Raw genomic sequence first — 22,978 nt, 5'->3', positions numbered from 1 at the left:
GAGAAAAGATATACTTACGTGGTAAAACAATCACTTGAGTGCCGGACCCGAAATGCAACACATTCCCAAAGCCTATCCACAATGGCTCATTCTTTTACAAAAACCTTGTCATCTCTTCATAACCACATGTTTTGTGTCCCAAGGTGGAAGCTAAAGCTTCTCAGGCATGAGAGAAGAGTCAGACACGCATATCATGGACGCCATGGTATTCCTTATTTTGTGTCGGCCCCTTCCTTCCTGAGGCTTTTCCTTATCCTGGGCCCAGCTCCAGCCTTCATGCAGGCAGTCTGTGTCCCTTGGTGGCCACCTCCACTTCTGCAGGGGCTCTGCTGGGGCCAACCCTCAGGAAAGATTCCCTCAGGGCCCTGGGCCATTTGAGGATCACTCAAGGAGCTAGGAAACTCCTCAGAAATACAGCTGATGGTTACAGAGGCAGGCAGCAGTGTGTGTGGGGGTGCCGGTGCTGGGCATGGGCATAGCAGTCAGGAATTCAAAGGAGAGAGCAGGGATTTGCATACAGGAGTTGGAGATGGAAGGAGTAGGATCTAGAAAGGAAGGGTCTGAAAAACAAGGCAGGAAGGGTAGACACACAGTAACAACGAATGTCAAAATTAGTCACACTCTGCTTGGTGAGCACACACAAGTTCTAGGGGAAAGAAATTTTCCTGGCTGTGTCAGTTGCCCTGACCTATTTAGTACTGTTCTACCTCCTGTGACAACCTCTTAGGTGCAGCTGAGACGCCCCACACCACAAACAGAGACCACGTCCCTGTCTTATTTCTGTCTCAAAGAGCCATCTGACCAAATGTTCCACACGAGGGGGTAGGAACAGCAGCCACAAAAAGATACTCAGAATCTGTTTCTCTCTTCCTAATTAGGCTGTCAATCTGTTTAGCTAATAAGTCGTATAAAGTGTCTTAATCTCTTCTAAGGAAAGGAGTCATATAAATGCAAAATAGCAGCAGCAATAAGTCGGATGGCTTGCTGGGTACCTTTTCTTTGTGGGAAGAGATGCCGTTTAGTAGAAGGGAAACTTTCTGTGTGGAGAGGGGACAGACTGGGAAAAAGCACAACAGCATTTGTTTTTATTAGGCTGAGTCTATACAGCACAAAGTAAAACAGATTTGGCAATTATTTAGGTAATGTGACATTCAATTCATGCAATTTTGAGCACAAAGAAGTTTTCTCAAGGAAGTCCCTAAATATCTGGATCAGCTACCAACATTAATCAAAGTAACTGGACAATTGGGCTGTATAGACACAAACTAATAAATGTACCCTGAGATGGTTCTTCAGAAAGGCTTATATTTTATAAACCTAACATTAAAACTAGCCCAATATTTGTAACCACTGTCTTCATTTTGGCACTGCAATTAACAGTTCCCAATTTTTCTTACAACACGTCTTACATTTTGAGCCGCAAAGGTAAGGGTGACCTTCTCCCTAGAGAGTTTTATCAGGTTAACACATGGAAGCTCATTTAGAAATTCATTAGGTGTCTGGGATGTGAGAACTCGTCATTACAGACAAAGAGCTTTTTTGTGAAGTGGTAAGGACTTACAGGGAAGAACGGTGAGTCTTGTTCCAGTCCCAAAGAAGAGGTTGTTTACCCCAGTTTGACACAGTGTTTCTGCCCAGTACAAAAACACTTTCCTACTAAGCTAAATTTTCTTCCTCTCCTTCCTCCTTGTTTAACTTATTTATTTTATATTTTTAAATATCTATTTTTAGAGACAGGATCTTACTTGGTTGTCCAGGCTCGAGTGCAGTGGTGTGATCTTGGCTAACTGTACCCTTGACCTCCTGGGCACGAGTGATCCTCCTGCCTCAACCTCTTCAGTAGCTAGGATGACAGACGCATGCCACCATGCCTGGCTATTTTTTTAAAATTTTATTTATTTATTTATTGTAGAGATGGGGGTCTCACTGTGTTGCCCAGGGTAGTCTTGAACTCCTGGCCTCAAGTGATTCTCCTGCCTCAGCCTTCCAAAATGCTGAGATTACAGGTGAGAGCCACTGCTCCCAGCTTTCTTCTTCTGTAAAGTTTGCCAGGGGTATGTTACACACATTTGGAATTCTGCTTGGTGATAACCTTTGAAAAACCTTCCAACGAGAAGTGCTGTCTTCCATGTTTCTTAACAATCCAAACAACGAATAGTCTCCTTTCTCTCTCTCTCCCCATTTTCTTCCCCCAAACAAAAACATACCATTTCCATGCTGCCCGTTTTCTCCTTGGAAGACAGAACTTGAATAATTCTGGTGGTCACAAGGGTGGATTCTACTTTAGCATATTATTATGAAAAATCACCGTCTTTTGTGTGAACCACTCACATTTGATGTTTTTATTTCTTCCAAGTCAGCCAAACTGACATCCTTTCAGCCTTAACCTAGGAATTCCAGATCCAATACACCCCTCTTTTTGCCTCTAGCTGAAACCAAGTGAGTTAGAAAAGACCCTATTAACCAGACTTTACACACATTCTACCTACTTTAAAAGGAAAATATAACCTAAGAGTAAGAGTCTTTGGTTAGAAGTTGAGACAGAGAAGATTAAACAAAAAAGGAACAGAGTGGATAACTGCAGTTCACTTGGAAACATCCAGACCTACCTGGTTGTACTTGTAAAGTTGTCCCTTGTCCAAAGATCAGTTTGCCTGTGTTGCTAGAGGCACACTCTAATGCTGTACTTTACAAAAACTATCAATGGGGATCATTTCCATTTTTCTCCCTTCCCTCCAGCAACCTGACGTAGTAGCAATAAAAACATATTAACTGAAAACTTTCTATCGGCCTGCCACTATGCAAGGTCCATTTACAGGTATTAGCTCTTTAAATCTCATCACATCTCAGTGAGCTAGGTACTATTACCATCCCCATTTTACAGATGAGAAGAATGAGGCATAAAGATATTAAGTAACCTGCAGAGTTAGGATTTGTCTGAACAGTTTGATTCTAAAATTCATATTCTTAACCTCTATGCCATACCTTTCATTAGCCACTCTCCCCTGCCTGCCATTTTGGGTTCTCCTTTGAAGGGTGTATACTAGTCACATTGATAAAATAGTGCATTGACCTAATAAATATATCCTGAGATAGTTCTTCTGAAAGACTTACATTTCATAAACTTAATATTAAAACAAATCCAATATTTATACCCATTATCTTCATTTTGGCACTGTAACAGACATTTCCCATTCTTTTTTTTTTTTTTTTTCCTGCATGTGTCTTATATTTAGAGCTGCAAAGGTAAGGATGACCTTCTCCCCAGAGAATCTTATCAGGTTAGCACATAGAAGCCCATTTAGAAATTCATTAATGTCTGTATCCAAGATGTGTTTCCTGAAGCCCTTTGGCTCTGTGGACAACTCCCCTTGCCCTTATCCAGCTTTGCCAAGCCTGGAGCTCCAAAACTGACTCAGGACCTGGCCTCCGTTAAAGCCACGGCAGACACTGCTGGGAACACAATTTGGTGTGTGGAACAAAATTCTGAACAGTGTAGGTGGTCTGTAAGATGCTCCTGAAGACTCTTGCAGAGAATAACTTCTCAGAAGAGGCCAGAATTAGGATGAAATCAGTTCCTTTCCTGTTACCTCTAGCACATCCACAATGAGGTTCTAAGCCAAAGAGAACTGAGAGGTGCAGGAGTTACATGGCAAGTTTGAGTCATTCTGGATAATCCACACTGGGGCGATGTGCTCTAGCATGGTCACGAGCATGACTGTGAGTCCTGAGAGTTCCCAGCACTTGACCTGTCTTTGGCTGGAAAGCGGCAGTATTTACCAATGGCCCACGGTGAGGCTGGCACAGTGCAGACTAAAGCGGCCATGAAATGTGCTGCACACTCTCACCTTCTGTAACATTCAGTGCTCCCAGACAGGCTCTTTTGGAATGCACGAATATGTTTGATCTCTAAGAAAACAGCCGAACACTCCAATGGCCTTCCTACCCTGCTCATCTGGATCCCTCTACCTAGTTATTTTGATTGAGGGGTAGGCAAGGGTTCAGCTTTGGTGGACAGGAAGAAAACACTAGCCATAACTAGATATTTTAAACATCAGGGCTAAAAAGAAGGAGGCAATTTCTGAGATATTTCAAACTGCACAGACAGGTTTGACAGAGTTAACATGAAGACTCACTTGGATTTACTGCCAGGCTTGTTCCCAATCCCCAAATCAGCTTACGGTTGTTGCCAGCATTACACAGTCATAGAAAGCTTTACCAAAACCGACCAGGCCAATGTGTATCAGGAAATCCCTTTCAATCCCCAAATCTGGCCGGCGTTCTCCTCCAGCTGGGACCCTGGCCAGAGGCAGCGGAAAAGACTGTTTATTATGGCGGTCTATTCACAGCATGGTCAGGGTGGAAAGGCTCTTCTGAGGTTAACTAGTTCATCCCTCCACCTCCTGACAAAGCTGCCTTCTGACCAGGCCAGCAAGGAGCATAATCCTGACAAAGCCGCTGGAGAAGGATTCCCCCACTGCAGTGCTCACCCAGCCCATGTTCTACTCAGTCAGACTTTCTGACCCAAATGGTTAAGACAAAAAGGACAAGAAATCATCTGTTTTTCTCCAGCACATTTGTTCCCATGCCAGGTAGTTATATGTATGTCCATTTTCACTTATACATATGCCATGTATTGATAACATGTAACCATTAGAATGAATATAAAAAAATTAAGTAGAGAAAACAGAAAACAGCTCAGTGCTATGGCTTCCTTTTGAAATTAGTGCATTCATTATGGATTCAGCAGAGATACTCACGGGGTTTGACCATTAACCTTGTTCCCCCTCCAAATGTGAGCACGTTGCCTGCATTATTATTCACACAGTGATCTTCAGCTGAGCAAAAACCTCCTAGAAACTGAACTAAGTTTTCCCTAAAGATCTTCTGGAAGGAGCGATATTATGAGCACAGAGAATATTAAGTAATTGTCACAGTAATAACCTGGCACAGGATCCCAGTATCAGTTTGGATTTCAGGACTGTTTCCATGCTGGATAAATAAAGGATAGTCTTTCTACATGTTCTAAAGAAAGAGTTTTCCTGCACAGGCCCAGAATACTGAATGCCAAAATCCTAGCATATCCACTGTTGTTTTAGATAATAATTCTCCAGGGTTCTGAAAATTATATACCTCACTTGGACATAGTAGGGACAGTTTATGTCCACAGTACCAAAGCAAAAGCAGTCAGAGAGACTGTTGTCACAGTGGGAGGGATTGAGGGAAGCTGTCACAGTCTACCAGGCAGGAGGGGTTGGCGTGCTAATCACACCTTCCGGGTGCTCGAGCCAGGCACCTCTGACCAAAGTCAGCTCGGGAACATCTGAAGGGCTGCCCAACCTTTTCAATTCACACAACACAAGACAGTTCTATGCAATTGTCTGCCCTGGAATCCACCCTGGACTCCAACTCCAGATCTTTTCATCCCCTGCTTTGCTAGTCACCAGGAAAAGGACTTTTCACCACTGCCTATCCTTGTCCTAGGAGAGACTTTTCCACTCACCATCCCTTCCCCAGGACACAACACAGCTCAAGGACTAATCAGAAATAATCCTCTCATGACTAAGAAGGTGGCTTCTCCCATTTTTCCTGCATGATCCTTTTGAGCTTCTCTCAATTTTGAGGTACCTCACAGAAAGTCTGAGCCCGAAAGTCTGAGCCTGAAACTCCATGGACACCACCACTGAGTGGCCAGCATGGTCTCCTCCCACTTCCTCACCCCCGGCCACATTGAGGACCAGGGGCTTAACAACTGGCATTAGGGATGGAGCACTCCAAAGGGAAACCAACAAACATGCAGCCTGTAAATCTCCTACTTAGATTATGTTAGTGTTACTTCAGGGGACAGATCTCTCCTTTCCAAACCCATTACAAAAGCTGTCTCTCTCCTTCCTACTTTGCTTCTTTGTCTGATGGATCTTTTACCTTGGCCTGCTTAATTAAAAAATGATATAATTTTTCACACCATTCCTATGAAACTAAATCTGGTAATGCCTATGCTGAGTTTCAAGGCTGAGAGACGGTGAAACCAAATTTTGTCACCTGTGCAAGCCTGTTTTAGGTGGTGGGGCCAGGATGTCTGATGTGTGGACACAGGGTACAGGTGTGGGCATGTGTAAATATTCAAGGGAGGCAGATGCCTAGTTTTCCTGGAGCAGAGCATTCATGAAAGGGAATCGCTGGAAATAAATTTGGAGAACAGAAAGGGCCCAGATTTTAGAGAGCTTTGAGTGACATGCTAGGATCTGGACATGATTTCCCCTTGAGATGATTTCTCAAAACATGAATGCCCAGATGAAGCATTGAGTTGCACAGAGGAGAGGGGCATAAAAAGAGGCAGAAAAATGAGTAAAAAATGTAAAGTGAGAATATAGTTTTAAAAGAAGGGAATAAAGAACACAGAACTCCTGTTGTGTTTACAGGAGTTTCTCGAGACCTTCAAGTCATAAACATATTTCTAGTGATGGATACAATTCTTATGAAATTGGCAGCAAGTCCATCATGGCAAGCCTCAGAGCTCTCCTTCACCCCTCCTGTCCAGAATAGAGGGACCCAGAATTGCCACTTCAGATAGCAGTGAATTTAGCTTGCACAGTTTACACGGGTACTTCCCTTGTCCTACCTTCCCTTGTCCCTCAAACATGAACACCAACAACATTTAAAATAAAGCCTGTCTTGTCTGTAATACTCACTTGCTAAAACATTCAGCCTGGTGCCTGTTCCAAAGATGTATTTGTAGTTTCCTGTGGTAGTCACAGTGTTATGAGTCTCTACATAAACCAACACAATGTTACCATTTATGGAAGCAGCTTTACTCTCCATGAATAAATACGGCATTACATGCACTTTCCCCATTGAAAGGCCTTGACCTCATATTTTTCTAAAAGTAATTTATTTGGGATTATATCTTAATTTATAGAGAAAGTCTTCACTGCTTCTATTGGGTCTGAGTTTGCAAAAGTTCTTCAATCTCATGCTATCTTTATGCGTGTTTATTAATTAAAGAGGCTGATTTAGCGAACATGTGAGGACTTAAATATCCAAATGACTGTTGAACCCTCTGAAATATTCCATCTAGGATTCCCCCTGAGAGCCAGTTTATGAGCCACATAAACAAACCTATGACATTATTTTATAGTCACATCTATTTTTGGATCCAAAACAGTATCAGTAACTAGTCGATTCTCTCCTAAATTTAATAGTCTTGGTTCTAAAGGATTTTGATTATCAATAAAAGTAAAATCCACCTTTAAAAGATACAGCCATCATGGATGCTACAAAAAGAAAGTGTTTTGACCTTTGAGGGTGGTTTCAGTGAGGGGGCAAGCAATGGACAGTGTTGGATGCTTCAAGCTGAGTGCTTTGACTGGGCCACTCATTGAAATGTGTGAACTCGATTTGTTAACAAATCAGCCACATTACCTTATTGTCACAGCTGGTTCATGTGCAGAGAACTGTTGATGAAATACTATTGAAATGTGAGATGGCAGACATTTTTGCAAATAGGGTGCCTGCAGGAAAGCACCCCTGTTTCTGTAATTCTAACAGAAAAAAACCCCAATAACAACCAAAAAACCCACTGAATTCTCCAGGTGTGGAGATAGCTTGTACAATTTTCAATATTGCTTTTTATAATCCATCACGATTGCCTGCTCCCTGACAGCTTCACAACTCGGATGAATATTCTGTTTTATTACAGATAATCTAGTGGATGTGGGGAGGCCCTCCCTAGTCCTGGGATTCTCTGCCTCTCCCATAGGGTTGGTTTGGCCAGCCTAGGTAAGGGGGTGAAGTCCATGAGGGGACCTGCGGTGAGGAAGGGGGCTATCCAAACAAGCAAGCCCATCCATGTGATACTTCAAGGGTTCTGTTCTTTCTCTAGAAAAAGTTACATTGTTCTGCTATTCTCCTAGAGGAAGAAAGCCATGCCAAGCTTGGAACTCCTGCTGCCCCTCTCTTCACTTGAGTCCTCAGTCCACTCGCCTTATCTTTCTGTTTTTCTTTCTTTTTGTTTTTAAGGCAGAGTCTCGCTCTATCACCCAGGCTGGAGTGCAGTGACACGATCTCAGCTCACTGCAATCCCTGCCTCCCGGGTTCAAGCGATTCTCCCGCCTTAGCTTCCCAAGTAGCTGGAATTACAGGTGCCCACCACCACACCCAGCTAATTTTTGTATTTTTAGTAGAGATGGGGTTTCATCATGTTGGTCAGGCGGGTCTCAAACTCTTGACCTCAAGCTATCCACCCGCCTTAGCCTCCCAAAGTGTTAGAATTACAGGCGTGAGCCACTGCGCCCAGCTCACTCGCCTTATTTTTTAATTCTACCAGATGACACAAGCATCAACTCAACAGGGTTCTTGCCTCTTATCTGTTGAGGACACACTTCCTTGGCTATGCCATTGCTTTGGTAGCTTCCCTTTTCATGGGCTTGTTTCTGTCTCTATCACAAAGCTTTGTTTCTTATCTCTGCCTTTCCCAAAGCCGCAACGTGCTTTGTGGACCTTTGAAAAACAGTGATTGCAGCATTAGTACAATTTATCAAACTGCCCCGAGACCTGATAACCAAATCCAGCCTCCAGGGAAACATGTATTCATATCTTGCTCACACATCAGACATAGTTAACAACTGCATGCTAAGCAAAGCAATTAAATTCAGCTGTGTTTCAACAGGTCCCATTGGATTTCTTTCCAGAAAGGACAATTAGTAAACCACAAGAACTCACGGGGTGTGACCAACAGCGAGGTGCCTTTGCCGAAGTTCAGTGCATACCCGGAGTTTGAGTTCCACAGTGTGTTCTCCCTAAACAAAAAACCCCTTGCAGTAGCCACCCTGTCCCTTCTCCTATGATTCCTATTAAAGCTAATGTCTGGAAACCAATCACACAGCAGTCATACAGACTGTGGATCATCCATGGGCCCTTGATGGTGTAAATAAAGCTTCCCTCTTCCATGGGACCATTGCTGACAAGGTCACCACTCCCCACAGTGATGTGGGTGATCAATATTGAGATCTGCCACCTGAGGGAGGGGGCCCTGTGACATGTTATGAAGTCTGGGGATTTCCTATGTCCAGCAGAAGGACGTGCTGGTCCGGACTGGAAACAGCCGGGGCATGGACAGGAGCAATTCTGTGGGGTTCAAGGGTGAAGGTGGAGGGAAGATATAACAGACAAAGGAGTTGGCAAGTCTCTTCTCACTCACTCTGCATTGTACCTTAGCTGCACTTAACTGCTTTTGCTTTTACTTCCCCAATGTTCTAACAAGTTAAGGGTATAGGATGTTAAGCAAGTTTCCTTAATGTGTTTCCAAAACAGTAATTGGAAGGTCATTCTAGCCCACTTCATCACATTTACACATAACACATATCACTCTGGAAAAGTTATCCAAGTATTCAGGACTCTCTGTTCTCTCTTTGAGAGCCCTTTCATTCTGTTGCCCAGAGTGACAAAGTCCTGATGATAAATCAGGACTTTGAATCCCCAACACTTACTTGGTTTAACAGAGAGTTTAGTGCCTTTTCCAAAGATGAGATTTCCTCGGCTTCCTCCATAATTCACACAGTTCTATGGAGCTTTACAATAATCAACAGGTGGGAAGGATGGAGGGGGAGACTGAGAAAGTGAGATCATCTTCCCCTCTAGTGGAAGTCTCCCCACCTTGCAGCCTCTGTTCCCAGTTCCTTTACAAGGTCAGGACAGTTCTCTAAAATTAACAGCTGGCTGTGCAGATAGATCTGAACTTGATCTTAAATCCCCTGTTTTCTTCCTAGAACACTGGGTTCTGACAGAATGCTTGTGCCAGAGGCACATAAGGACAATAGCACCCAGCACAGGAGGTCAACATCGGGGGCCCAGTGGCTATTTTAGGGACCAGGAGCACCATGCCACTTTCTCAGCCATAGTTGTTTATTTTATTTTATTTTATTTTATTTGAGATGGAATCTCGCTCTGTTGCCAGGCTGGAGTGCAGTGGCACGATCTTGGCTCATGGCAATCTCTGCCTTCTGGGTTCAAGTGATTCTCCTGCCTCAGCCTCCTGAGTAGCTGGGACTACAGGTGCCCAACACCACGCCCAGCTAATTTTTTGTATTTTTAGTAGAGATGGGGTTTCACCATGTTGGCCAGGATGGTCTCCATCTCTTGACCTCATGATCTGCCCGCTTCAGCCTCCCAAAGTGCTGGGATTACAGGAGTGAGCCACCTCGCCTGGCTTATATTTAGCATTTTTATATATCCAGAGCCAATGACGAAACCAGTGAAATTTTCTACTTCTTCTTGACCTAATTCTTAGGATTGCCAGAATTCATCAACTAACAGACTTCCAACCAGCTCAGGGTCTCAGGCACTAAGAAACCAGGTGCTTAGATCCTCTTGGGAGTGGCAGTGTCTTAACCCGACAGAAACTGCCCGGAACAGCACCATCGCTCACTCAGGTCAGCTTTTAAGATTGAACCATTCCCCCAACTTACTTGGTTTTACTGTCAGTCTGGTCCCTGCTCCAAAGCGCATGTCATTGTTATTGTCACAGTAATACATGCTTTAACAAAAACCTCCTGGGGAAACCTTGCAGCCAGCTCCCAGCATGGCAGGGACAAGGAGGAGCAGCACTGACAAGTACCACACCACACACAGTTCCGTTCTTCTTTTCCTACAGGAATGGGGCCATTTTGTCATGCTTCTAGACTGTAAACATGGGCACTTTTCAGTGCACTAAGCACAGTTAATTGAGACCCCAAATTGGCACACTGGGACGTAATCAGCTTTCAAACAGGTCCTCGAACAGTGCATAAACCAATACTGCAAACAAATCATGCCCAGGTACACTATTTGTCTTCAGGGACCACTTTGTATGAGGAACTGCCTGGTGAGATGCTCCAGAACTTCTACAATTTGCATCTTACTCACAGGTTCAAAATGCCCCAACTACTCATCTATGTAATTTCATATAAATTATCATGTATTCATTTCATAATTGCACATAATGAAACATGGCAGTGCTTTGGGGGAGAGGAGTCGGCATTTGTTTATGTTCTTAGAGGGTCAAGGTTTTGCTTTTACTTCACCAATGTTCTAACAAGTTAAGGGTGTAGGATATTAAGCAAGTTTCCTTAGTGTGTCTCCAAAACAGCCATTAGAAGGTCATACTAGCCCACTTCCTCCCATTTACACATAACACATATCACTCTGGAAAAGTTATCTGAGTATTCAGGACTCTCTGTTCTCTATTTGAGAGCCCTTTCATTCTGTTGCCCAGAGTGACAAAGTCTTGACGATAAATTAATTCCCAAACCACTGTTCTAAAGGATATACACAGGGTAATAAAGACTGAAGAAGCTTGGAGCAGAGAGTTTCTGTTTTCACAGGTGGAAAGGAAAACCTCTGTAACAGGTATAAAAATAGCACAAGAACTGACTGAATGCAGGTATGTATCCTCAGTGAGATCACCTCCCGCTGGAAGGAAGGAAGGACTACATCCAACCAGGATATCCCCTCTGCAGTCTCCCTTGTTTTAAAGGAACACACAGTTAAGTTACCTCACAGTTTCTGTTACCTACCAAGGGTGACCTGAAGTCTTGTTCCAGTCCCAAAGGTGAGTTTACTGGCAATGCCGGTGTTTACACTGTGAGATGCTTCATAACAGAAACCTGCTGCTTGACTTTCCATCTGGTCTTCCCTCCCTCACTCAGAACTCTCCCCATGATCTCTCCCAGATGGGCAACCTGGGTGAGCCCTCACGGATTCATTTCCCTTTCCCAAACTCCACAGTATTAATTCCTATGAGGGCAGCAGGGCTCTGGCCAGATACCCACTTGACTAACATTACCTGCTGGTTGCCCTTTTTGACCTCAGTTGATCATGGGGTGCTGACTAGATGGTTAAGGCAGAGGAGCTGTCAGGTTCAACTCTGAAGACATTGAGAGTTGAATTCTTTGTCCTTTCTCTTTCTGAGTTTTATCTTAATGAATCCCTCTTGTCATACTTGATGAGTGATGGGGCCGAGAAATCAAATGATTAATAACTGTTCTAATTTAAGGTCCCTAAGTCAGGTAGAGAAGAAGGTATAAAGACAGAAAAGGAGAAATGGCCAAATCTCTATCTACCCAGCCATTTCCACATTTCCTATGAGAGCAATTTTCGTTGCAAAGGTGCTGCTGGCAAAGTGGCCTCCATATGTTTGTGACCCATCCTAAGCTCATATCTTTTGTCTGCTGGCATCCAGATTTTCCAATGATGGACTCCCACTCAAACACAGTTGACAAAGGGCAGATCTCAGGAGTCCTCCAAAGCACAAACTGCATCACCTCCTTCTCTACATGGCTCAAAATTTCCCATGTACTTAGGACAGTGCCAACAATAGTAGTGACACCAGAAGCACATAAGCCAATGTCTAGAAACGCCCCCATTAGGACTGCATTTTGAACCCCACCTCCCAGGCAAAAGCACTTACAGGGCTGGACGATTAGATGAGTCCCTTTGCCAAAGGTGAGTCTGTTAGCACTTCCTCCTGAATACGCACCCTGGGCCAACCCTTTACGTAAACCCCTCTGCCAGAAAAACTCATGCCCTGAACTTCCCAGAACCTCCACAGCTGCTCTGAAACCCACAGACACCAGGTACAGCTAATAGCCCTGGTCATTGCTACTGGTCACTTCTCCCTCTCCTCTGTTGCTGGCATAAAAGCTTGAAACACACATAACCAGAGTAAGGGCCCTGGAGATGATGACTTCAGTTTCTTGACACACTGCCAACCAACTGCCTCACTGTTGGTTTCTTGATGAGTGTGGACCTGGCCACATGACCCTCATGTAGGAGAGATGGGAAGAATGGAGGGCCCTTAGCCACAAATATTAAAAGGAGTATGAAAAGACACCACGGTTTGTTGATCTGGAATCCAAAGGAGGACAACTCAAATGTCAGGCTAGAACGAATAATAGGAAAAGGCATAAAGATCTTACTTTCTGCTCAGACTTACTGGGCCTAACTGCTAAACGAGTCCCGGTCCCAAAAGTCAGCTTATCTCTGCTGCTTTTCTTCTCACTGCTGTCAGCAGCTTTACAGAAACAGGGCAGACACCTGTCACCAGTGTCTCCTCACCAACCCGTCTACCCAGGCTTCTTCATGACACTCATCCCACAAACGCCCTACAAAGTCCAGCAGTGTGTAGCTTTTCTTACACATCTCTAAGTCGCAGGCTCAGGATAAATCTCTAAGCTCAAAACTACAGATTGAGGTTTCCATTTTGGAAGTCTAGACACCCAAATAGCAAGCACTGTGGTCCACAGAGATGCTGACAATTTTTTTTTTTTTCAAATTTAACTGAATTTTAAAACTGTGGGTCTCACCAGTGAATGGATGTGATAAATGCTCTCAAAGGCAACACATGGAAATTCTTAATGAATCACACTAATGAAATGTTTGTGTTGCACCTGGAATTTCACTTTTCCTTTCTTTAGAATCAAATACTTCTCAGCCAGAAAAAATTTATTTAATATGCAATGAAACCCAGGTTGGGACTTGAGTGTGTTTTATACTCACAAGGCTTGACTCTCAGAATGGTTCCTGTGCCGAAGATCAGCTTGTTTCCATAGTCCACACAGCATCAAACTCCTCTACAAAAACAGTGGTTGAGCGTGGGTAGTGTGTGGGGTGGGGCCAAGTTACTTGGTTCTGGAAACAGAGGACTGTTCCACTTTGCATTTAGGATCTGTTGATATTTGCCCAAGAGTCTGAAGACATTGTAATAATTGCAGGAACTTGTAAAAGTAAAAAGGCCAATTGTTTATTGGAATTTGGCTTCCGTCTGCTCTTTGCTGCTTGGACTAGGGTAAATGCTACAACTCCCCCAAGGTTTACTGTATCTTTTCTTTCAGGATTTTTCTAGTCCTCTAGCCAGAATCTTCTTTCATCTCATGAATTCTAATCATAGCCCCTTGTTCCAAATAATTCCATTCTGCTGTGATGTCCTCTAGTTTCAAAACCCTTAGCAACTACCAACCACCAACAGCTTCTGGAAGCACGACTTGGAAAACAAACTTGTTATAGCTGGCTTCCAGGTAAAGTTTTTAAATATTTGGGGCTCTGGTTTAGAGCCCTCTGACTGTCCCTTGCTGGGTAGGACATTCTTATGCTGAGTTGCTCTTAGTAGCAGTGGGATTTTTCCCTGCGTGTGTTACGTTCTCACCTGGGGACAGTTCCCTGAACGGTTGTGGCTACTATAGCACCTGTGGGAGGCAGCAGACTGACCGTCACTGGGTCCCTCCAGGTCCCACGGCTCAGCTCTGCTGCAGTCTCACTTTGTAAGTCTGGAACTCTCTGAGCCCCCTGTCCTTAGATACAGGGTGGGAAAGACTGTTTTCCTATCTTATCCAGAGAGAAGAAAAAGACTTTGATGTTTAAAGGTGCTTTATCCAAGCTAGCTGAGAGGTGCTTTGTAATGTAATTGTCACTATAAAAGTCTGACCTACCCAAATCCTCAATATTCATGCCTTTAATTTCTAATGCAGCAAAACATAAAAAAGATTATTCTAGGCAACTGAGTGGTTAAGACAGAAAGGTTCCATACCTCCAGTTCTCGCTCTTGGAAGTGTGCTTTCTGTTCTATTTTGTGTGGTTGTCTTTGATTACGAAGTGAACATATTCAACTTTTCCACAGCTTTTAATTGCAGGTGCAAAAGAATCTATTTGCCCATGTTTCCCACATTCTTCTACCCTGTGTATATATATCCAGTATCTATCTATCTATCTATCTATCTATCTATCTATCTATCTATCTATCTATCTCAGAAATAGTTGTTTTTAACAGTTAATTCTGTGCCTCACCCAAATTGTCATTAACTAAATGCAGATGTGCTGCCACACTAATAAACTTCATTGGAAAAAAAGAAAAAATCAAACCCAGAGATTTCCAAGTTTAAACTTTCCCCTTGACATCAGTGCTTGGTGTTCTATTTAGATAATCCTGCCCCGCCCAGAGCACTAGCTCTTAGCACCTTTCCAGATACCTTGCCATTTGCAGAGAGAGACACAACACTGAATTAGTTTTGTAAAATTATACTGCCTGACGTTCCGTCTGCCTGCCTCTCTGGGTCTCTTGGTTTGCTTGTCTCTTTGATATTCTATGTTTCTACCATTTCTCCCAAATACTTGCAGTACTCAAAGTTAAAACTATCACACAAGATAAAAGTGAAGATGCAGTCATTCTGCCTGAATTCTCTTCACATGCCACATTAGCACTTGATGGCAGCAGCAAAAACAGAATTGTGAGGCATTTTTTCTAGTTTTGAATTAAATAGTCAGGACTGGAGTTCCCCCGGAAAACTCAGATATTTGGTTGCTGCCTGTCTCTACCAGTTCTGAACAAGAAGAGATGAAAATTCTGTAAGCCCACGTGTCTACTATGACCCCCAGAATCTTATGCAGCCTGATTTCCTGACCAAGGATGAAGAACTTACTGGGTATAATGGTGAGTCTTGTTCCAGTCCCAAAGGTTAATTTCTCATTTCCAAAGTTAGACACACAGTGTTCTAAGTCATTACAAAAACCATCACTCTAAACTCTCCAAACTCTACTGCAAACCCCTGCCCCATTTCTTGTAAATCTCCTTCCTGCAATGCTTCCACGACATCAAAGGCACCAGTGACCCTTTCCTACCATTTCCTGCTGGACAACTGAGAGAAACTAGAATGAACGACTGTAATTAGGAGAGGCTTGACACGTGCGATCTCTTTTGATTTTCCTGCCACATTTTTCTTCAGAGAGAAACAGAAATCCTCTTTCTCTCTCCACGTGGTATCTATCAGTGCATCCCCCAGGTCTAAATACAAGAGTGAGTGTGGACCCCCCTGCCATCTTTCTCATCCCTTTACACCATCCCATATTCAGTTTTCTGTAAAGTCACCTCATTTCCCTTCTAGCCTCCTAGTCCCTCTCCTCTCAGTTGGGAATGTCCCTCCATTCTCTGCTCCTGAGGCTTGTGCCACAAAGGGCCCAGCTTCTCTGGTTGGCACAGATGTGGGGGTGACCTAGAGAGGCCAGCTATCACTGCAAGTGACATCGCCTGCTCCCCCACTTCAGGAATGTTCAAGGAACATTCTCTGGGTTTGTTTTTTTTGTTTTCTTCCAATGAAGTTTATCAGTGTGGCAGCACATCTGCATTTAGTTAATGACAATTTGGGTGAGGCACAGAACTAACTGTTAAAAACAACTATTTCTGAGATAGATGATAGTTAGATAGATAGATAGATAATAGATAGATAGATAGACACTTCAAGGAGTGAAATAAGGACCTGTCCAAGCATAAATCATTCTCAGGTGTGGGGGCGCCTCTTTACTCTGGTCCACATAAAGTTATACCTAGAAGCAGAGAAATAGAGTAGCAGACTTTGACAGCTGTTTCTGCAATTTCAAGGGTTTGCTCAACACAATGGTGATGGAAAATTTTCTTTGACTTACTTGGAATGACTGTCAAACTTGTCCCTGTCCCAAAATACAACTGGTTACCGGTGTTCCACTGTGATAGGAAGCTCAACAAAAACCAGGCAGAAGAGACAACCAGAGCTTACACCTGGGGCCCCGCCAAGCGACGGACCAAAAGGCAGAGACCGGCAGGCAGGCAGGCATCTCCTTCCCCTGTGCAGGAGCAGGAGCGAGGGTATTACTGGCAAGGAGCTTCAGGGCTTAGAGCAGCTGTGACCATGTGCAGCTGGAGGGACTCATTCCTCCTGAGAGGGGATTAAAAGGAAGGCTAATGTGCATCTTGTGCGGCTTGCTGTCTAATTAAAGGTGTAGGTCCATTTGTTTTATGCTCGGGCATTTAAAAAATTCTTTTTCTTTTAAGACTTAATTTCTCTCCTGATGATCATATGATTCTGAAGTGGATTTTAATCAGGACTCCTTATTACATCTTTGGACTTTAGTTCTTTGTGAACCTTATGGAACAATTCATCTTCTCTAGATTAACCCCGTATGGGGCTCTGATCACCTTGCTTCTTTCTGACCTGCCTCATTTCCCTAGCACCCCCATTATGCAATGTCCATTGCTTATTCCCTCACCTCTGTTTATCCCCCATATGCAGTGAGAACGTGCTGACAGACCACAGGTTGTTTTTCAAATTGCCATGTTCAAGTCCCATGTTATCTATGCTACCTTTTAAGGACTAAACCTATATTTGCTATTATGTGACCTGTTTTTCTGATCGGAGTCAGTGTATCTTGATTCTCTCAATTTTGTGTCCTCAACCACCATGCCATCTGCAAAGCCATTTAAGCCCTAATGCATGATACTGTTAGCCCCACCACACTCCACAGGCAGCATCCCAGGGAGACTTACTTGGAATGACTGATAAGCTTGTCCCCCGCCCAAACATCAGCTTGTTGTAGGAGGTTGTCACACAGCCATCCAAACCTTTACAATAATTGACAGGTGGCTCTCAAAGATTTCAGAGCCCAGTCTTTCTTGATGCCTTTTCAAAAGGCATCTCAGGTACCATTTGGCATTACCTATAGGATCTGTGAGTTGGAGCTACAGTGAGGCCAGATTCTGTTGGGAATGGTAGGAAACTTGCTAGGATTATATGCAATACATACTTCTTCACCTTTGTGTCATTACAATTTCTCATATGCTGCGGGTTTTAAAAAGCATCATTGAACTCCCTGTCTCCTCCTCCCTTCTTTATTATTCCCCAATTCACACAACATCCCCATCTGCATCTCATTTCCGTCTCTAAGCCCTAGCTTGGTGACACCAGGTCCTCAGGCACCATTGATCTGCTTTCTCTGAGACAGCATATGCTCACCGGCTCACGTGATTAAAGAAGTGGAAATGCCAGGCTCTCAGAGGCTGAGATCTGGGCTCCCAACTCCTTATCTTTGGTCAATATATTGTTCTCATTTGTCTGCCTAATGAAGAGCTGACCTTTCTAAGTGGATGCATTTTGCTGAAATGACAACTGCCAGAGAGCTAACAACAAAGGCCGAGCTCTGAAGGCAGTTTTGGCCTTTCAGATCCCTTAGGCATATTTCAGTCAATAGGATCCTCAGCTCAAATGTCAGTCTCTTAATGTTGACTCCCACACCACTGGGCCTGGAGAAACTCAACAGAAAATGGGCAATATTTGCACCCTGCTCATTAGAACCAGACATCACTTGGAGGCATCTCACACATTCAAGATGATCACAACAACTCAATATTCAGCCTTGTAGTGGCACCGGCATATTCCAAATCCACATCCCCCTGGCATGAATTTATGCTGCCACTGAATGGAGCAGATACAGGTGGCAATGTCAGGTGGCCTCCTCCATGCACACTGAACTGGGATTGTACTATCTGCCTGACCAACTATGCCTGCCCAAAGGCAGCTACTCCAGAAATATAGGGACTTGACTCATCCCTTTGGCATAAGAGGACACTGCCCTTGATAGCAATCCTAGGAAAACAGAGTGTTCTGTAATAGCAACTGGAGTGATGACATCCTTCTCTGACACCCACCTCCCATCTCAGTCTTATCACGCTGCAGTGAAAAGCATATTCCTGCTTTTCAACTTTGTTTCCCTTTCTGTCTCTTATTCCTTTCATTTATCATTTCTGAGCACCCACGGGGCTCCAGATTCTCTTTAATCCATTTCCATTTGACTCCCTTAGAATCCCTACAGGAAAGAGCCAAAAGGCCTGAAACAGGGAAGGGAGCAAAAGCACATAAGGAACACTGTGAGTTTTAGGTCTTTCCAGCTTGCTTGACTTCACGGTTAGTCGTGTCTCCTTTCCAAATATCAGCTTCTCATAGCTGTCACGCATCTCCCTGCTTCAGGGAGTTTTACAACGACTGACGGAACTTTATGAATCTTAAAAAACAGTCAAGTTTCTGTCTCTTCCCAGTGGGGTGCAGCGGCAAACACACCAAAGCCAAATCTTTCTATCTGCTCTAATTATCAGCCAGGAAACAAGTTACCACGAGGAGAAAGGTATTAAGCCGTGTATCTGAAACTCTTTGGAATTAATTGTAATCCCTTGCCTGGTGGTTTCAGCGATAGGGAATGGACACAGTGGATGTTTATTTCTGTCTATCCTTTCTCTCCCCCTCTCTCTCTTTGTAGTGTTGCATCTATAGAAGCAAAAGGAGACAACAGACAGGAAACATAGAGGGATTTGAAATAAGACCTCAGATTCCCATTCAGTTTTCATTTTTTCCCTCTCCGCTTTCATTTAAAACCCATTCTGAACCAAATACCACATACCTATTCAAACCCTGCTCTCAATTTTCCTCTTTATTGTGGATGATGCTGGTGGAAACGGCCTCGGCTATACCAAGCATAATTTAAGATTGACATAAGGAAGGACTTTCTGACTGGGAATGCCACTAAACATTAGAACAGGTTACTCAGGGGAGTCATTTGGAAAGGGTGACCTCCCCCTCAAAAAAGTTAGGGCATCACCTCCATAGAAGACCCTGAAAGCAGGAAAGATTCTGACTTTCCAGGGTCAAGGTCAGCTGTACATGCAGCAGGGAGACAGACCTAACAACTCAGGGTCCAAAAGGAAATCTATGAATATTGAGATTAAAGAAGAGAAAGGACCTCAGAGGACACCATTTAACTTTAAGCAATATCTGGTTCTTTGAAACCTGACACTGGGGTGAAATTCCAGAATTTCCAGTATACTGCTGTGTCCTGTTACACTTACTTGGATAGACAGTCAAGATGGTCCCTTGTCCAAATGTCAGCTTTCCATAGCCAGCACCACCAGCATTAGCACTGCACTGGAGGCCTTTACAAGAACCCTAGGGAGACTTCTGAAGCTCACAGACTTCCTCCTCTTTTTATTCTGGGGAGAATGAACTCACCCAAAGGGGCCCAGCGCTGTGAGGCTCAGTTTCTTCCCACTAAAGGTCGGAAGACCATTTCCACCTCTGGTCCTGGGACACTGACCTGCTGCCTCCCCCCAGGGCCGGCTTCCTGCCTCCCATCTCTCTCCATTTCCTCTAGTTTTTGTCTTGAGGCTTTACTGATTTCTCATGTTCAGCATCTCTCTTTCTAAAGGTCTAATTTCCATTTTACGCATCATTTTCAGGACAATTTCTCTGATCAGTTTTCAAGACATGTCCTCCCATCCCCTCGAGGTGTCACACATTTCTGATGACAATGAATTGATTACAAGGAGACAGGAGGAGAGTGCTCAGCTTTTTGGAGACTGACCAGAATTAGATGAGGTTTAGACTGCAGCCTCAAGAAACAGTATCTCCTGTTTCCCTTCATGCCCTAGCATAAGAAATAAAAATGATGGGCACATTTAACTGAGCTTTCACACAACTTAGCTTTTTTGTCAGTCTTGAATCTGGAGAAATGTAAGTAGTAGCTCACAGAAAAAAGTTTTTATCTGTGCCTTGTTATGGTGATTAACGATCCTGGGGATCATTCTGGGCTTAGCAAAGAAAGACCTTTGTCCTGGAAAACGCCTGAATCCCAGGAAATCCAGGACATCTGGTCACCCCACAGTCTCACCTGAGGTGTTCTGACCCCACAGAGCAGCCCAGTGGCCACAGCGGTAGGGTTAAGTGAGGTCTCTGTTGGCGGCAGGCTTTTGCACATTTACTTGGGGTTCCTGTAAATTTCATCCCTTGACCAAACAATGCTTCTGTTGCCAACAGACACAACCACAGGAATCCTGGGAGTCTCCCTGGCTGTGTCTGGATGTCACAAAAAATGGGAAGAACAAAATCCAGGCAGTTTCATGATGTGGTGATGATCAAACCCTGTCCCCAAAGGGTATGAAAAACAAATACCTCTTTAATTGAATTTAGTTTTCTTAACTCAGACTTTTTTTGGACTGAATTTATGCTAGCCTGTTTAGTCATCTCTTCAAGCAACCACTTATTACAAAGGGTTAAAGTTTTAGCTTGCTTACTGTCATGAAAAGGGTGAGAGAAAAGGCTATTATTTAGCTAAGAAGACGTATCCATTTTTTTAAGGACAGCAGTTAGGGAGTCAAACAACCCTTCCTATCTCTTCACTATTTCACAGTATTCACTATCTAAAGAGCTTCCCATCTTCTCTTCAGCCTCCATAGGACATAAGCAAAACCAGATGCCTGCCCTCAGCTGAGGCCCTCAAACAGATAGGCACCAAAGTGTTGCTGTGGCAATAATCTCTGTGTTCCACTTACTGCAGAAAAACAGAATGTAATCATGGGTTCCTTGGACTCCAGCCTTGCCATGTAGTTCCTGCAGCTAAAGAGTCCACTGCATGGAAAATCTGGCATACAATTACCGTCCAGAGCTCTGGAAGAATGCTAGCCTTGCACAGATATTTTCTTTGCCTGGTAAGGCTGCCAAACTCCCTGACCTCGTCAACATTTTGAAGGGTAGGAGTTGTTACAGTTCTCAGTCCCCTAAGAGGCTGACCAAGTGCTGAGAGGGGCTCCCAGCTTCTCTGCATTCTGGAAAACCCACCACAAATCCCAGCCCTGGTGTGTTTCCGGTAAGAAACCAGAGAAAAAAGCCTACTGTCTGGTCCCTAGCCTTGGCTGCCCACCCTCTGAAAAGCGACTGAGTCCTTGAGTCTCCTGGGATGTTCATATGAATGCCCTCGAAGCTTTAATTTGATAAGACCTCAGTGGAGACTGCTGAACGCCTGGGATTTAACAACATCATATATTATTCATTGTTGCTGTTGCCACAGACGTGCTGATTTTGCCCCTGCTGAGCAAGGCACTTCTGCCCATGGGAACTTGACGGCTAACCACACTTCATGTTCTTCAGGCAGGGCCTATCCCAGAACATTCCAAGCTGTCTGCTCACAAGTCTGCATTAACTCCCTCAATGCTGCATACATGGTGTCACTGAATGCTTTACCACCCGCCACCAGAGCCAGTCTTTTTAAGAATTTTGCCTGGGCTGTGTTTTTCAAAGTGCCTCTCTCTAGTGGGCATCTCTTCTTAATCATAGAAAGCAGATCTGAGTAAGTAAAACCAGGGCATCTGGCCTTTACTCAACATCAGGGCACTTAGGAGACTGGCGCCCTTGGACAAGTTTTTCCCATTTTCATTTTATCTGAATTTTACAAGTCAGTCTTCTCCAGCTTAGTTTATAAGCACCACTTTCAGAAGTCCACCAGCAGCACAGATTTTCCAGAAGGGCTATTAGCAACCACAGTGCCTTACTTTTATCTCTAACATTTAAAAACTTTCTAAGTACTCACATATTACCATTACGGAAGGGTGGGTGTATATTTGAAAGGAGAGAATGTGCTGCTCTCTTCTCACGACTCAGAGGACAGATGAATTTTTCCCTTCTCAGGTGAACTAGGAGGCTGAATCCATTATTTTGGTAACCAAGGAAAAAGTGGGGTTAAATGCTCCCTGCCTGAGTTAACCAGACAGCTCCATCCACGGGACCTCAGTTCCCAGACTGGGGATTGAGAACAGTTCTTTTCAGAGAGATAAAGTGAAGGTAAAAGAAGAAAAGGAGCCTGCTTATACAATTTTCAGCATTAGTTAATGAAATTGCAGGGCCCCATTATTTCAGGCGATAAATTTAAGAGGAGTGTTAGCATCTAAGTCAGGACAATTTATATTTGGTCTACTGCATTTGCATAGTCACAATATGCCAATTTCCTCTTTATCTTTTTGGCAAACATTTCCTGACCCTTAGCTGGATCCCTCAGGATTCTGTATTCAGTTTTTCTCCTTGCACCAATAATCTTGTTTAAGATGGATGATAGGAATGTTTTGGGCTGAAAGTAATTTAGTCTTTGTACAGTGGAGTTCTAATCCCTCTGATGGGCACCACATCCCCCCAGCACAAACATTAGATTTGGAACCTAAGCTGGAATGTTTTGGAAGGACAAGTAATTTAAATCAGAAGTGTTTGAATTCCCCCGTCCCCCACTCCCCTCGAACTTACTTGGATTCACAGTTAAGAGAGTTCCTTTTCCAAATGTCAGTTTATAGTTGCTACTTCCACTATTCTCACAGTCACAGAAGGCTTTA

At 43.8% G+C, this 22,978-nt stretch overlaps 1 protein-coding gene across 18 annotated transcripts in view; it reads right to left on the bottom strand.

Annotated features, from left to right (window-relative positions):
- The window catches only part of LOC101925857 (T cell receptor alpha chain constant), a 487,011-nt gene that overhangs the window by 43,909 nt on the left and 420,124 nt on the right, over nucleotides 1-22,978 (bottom strand). Inside the window, exons 1-2 of one of the 18 annotated variants that reach the window (XM_073996941.1) lie at nucleotides 16,450-16,659; nucleotides 13,534-13,607 (exon numbers count right to left, since the gene is read on the bottom strand). The exons of 6 other annotated variants lie outside the window; for them this stretch is intronic. Coding sequence is in view for 5 of the 12 variants with exons in the window: in XM_015453545.2 (XP_015309031.1) it covers nucleotides 6,693-6,855 (163 nt within the window). In the remaining 7 variants the exon portion in view is untranslated. Of the gene's footprint in view, nucleotides 1-18; nucleotides 448-4,136; nucleotides 4,257-4,760; nucleotides 4,896-6,692; nucleotides 7,086-10,466; nucleotides 10,549-11,552; nucleotides 12,674-12,970; nucleotides 13,608-16,449; nucleotides 16,660-17,326; nucleotides 17,379-19,675; nucleotides 19,787-22,978 lie in introns of those variants that run through there. 11 more of the 18 variants (XM_073996949.1, XM_015453559.2, XM_073996951.1 and 8 more) reach the window with 11 other exon arrangements.

The sequence above is a fragment of the Macaca fascicularis genome, chromosome 7 (assembly GCF_037993035.2).
Source record: "Macaca fascicularis isolate 582-1 chromosome 7, T2T-MFA8v1.1".
In the NCBI taxonomy this organism is placed as follows: domain Eukaryota; kingdom Metazoa; phylum Chordata; class Mammalia; order Primates; family Cercopithecidae; genus Macaca; species Macaca fascicularis.
Note: the sequence above shows the minus strand (reverse complement) of the source record. Positions and strands in the feature narration are given on the sequence as shown.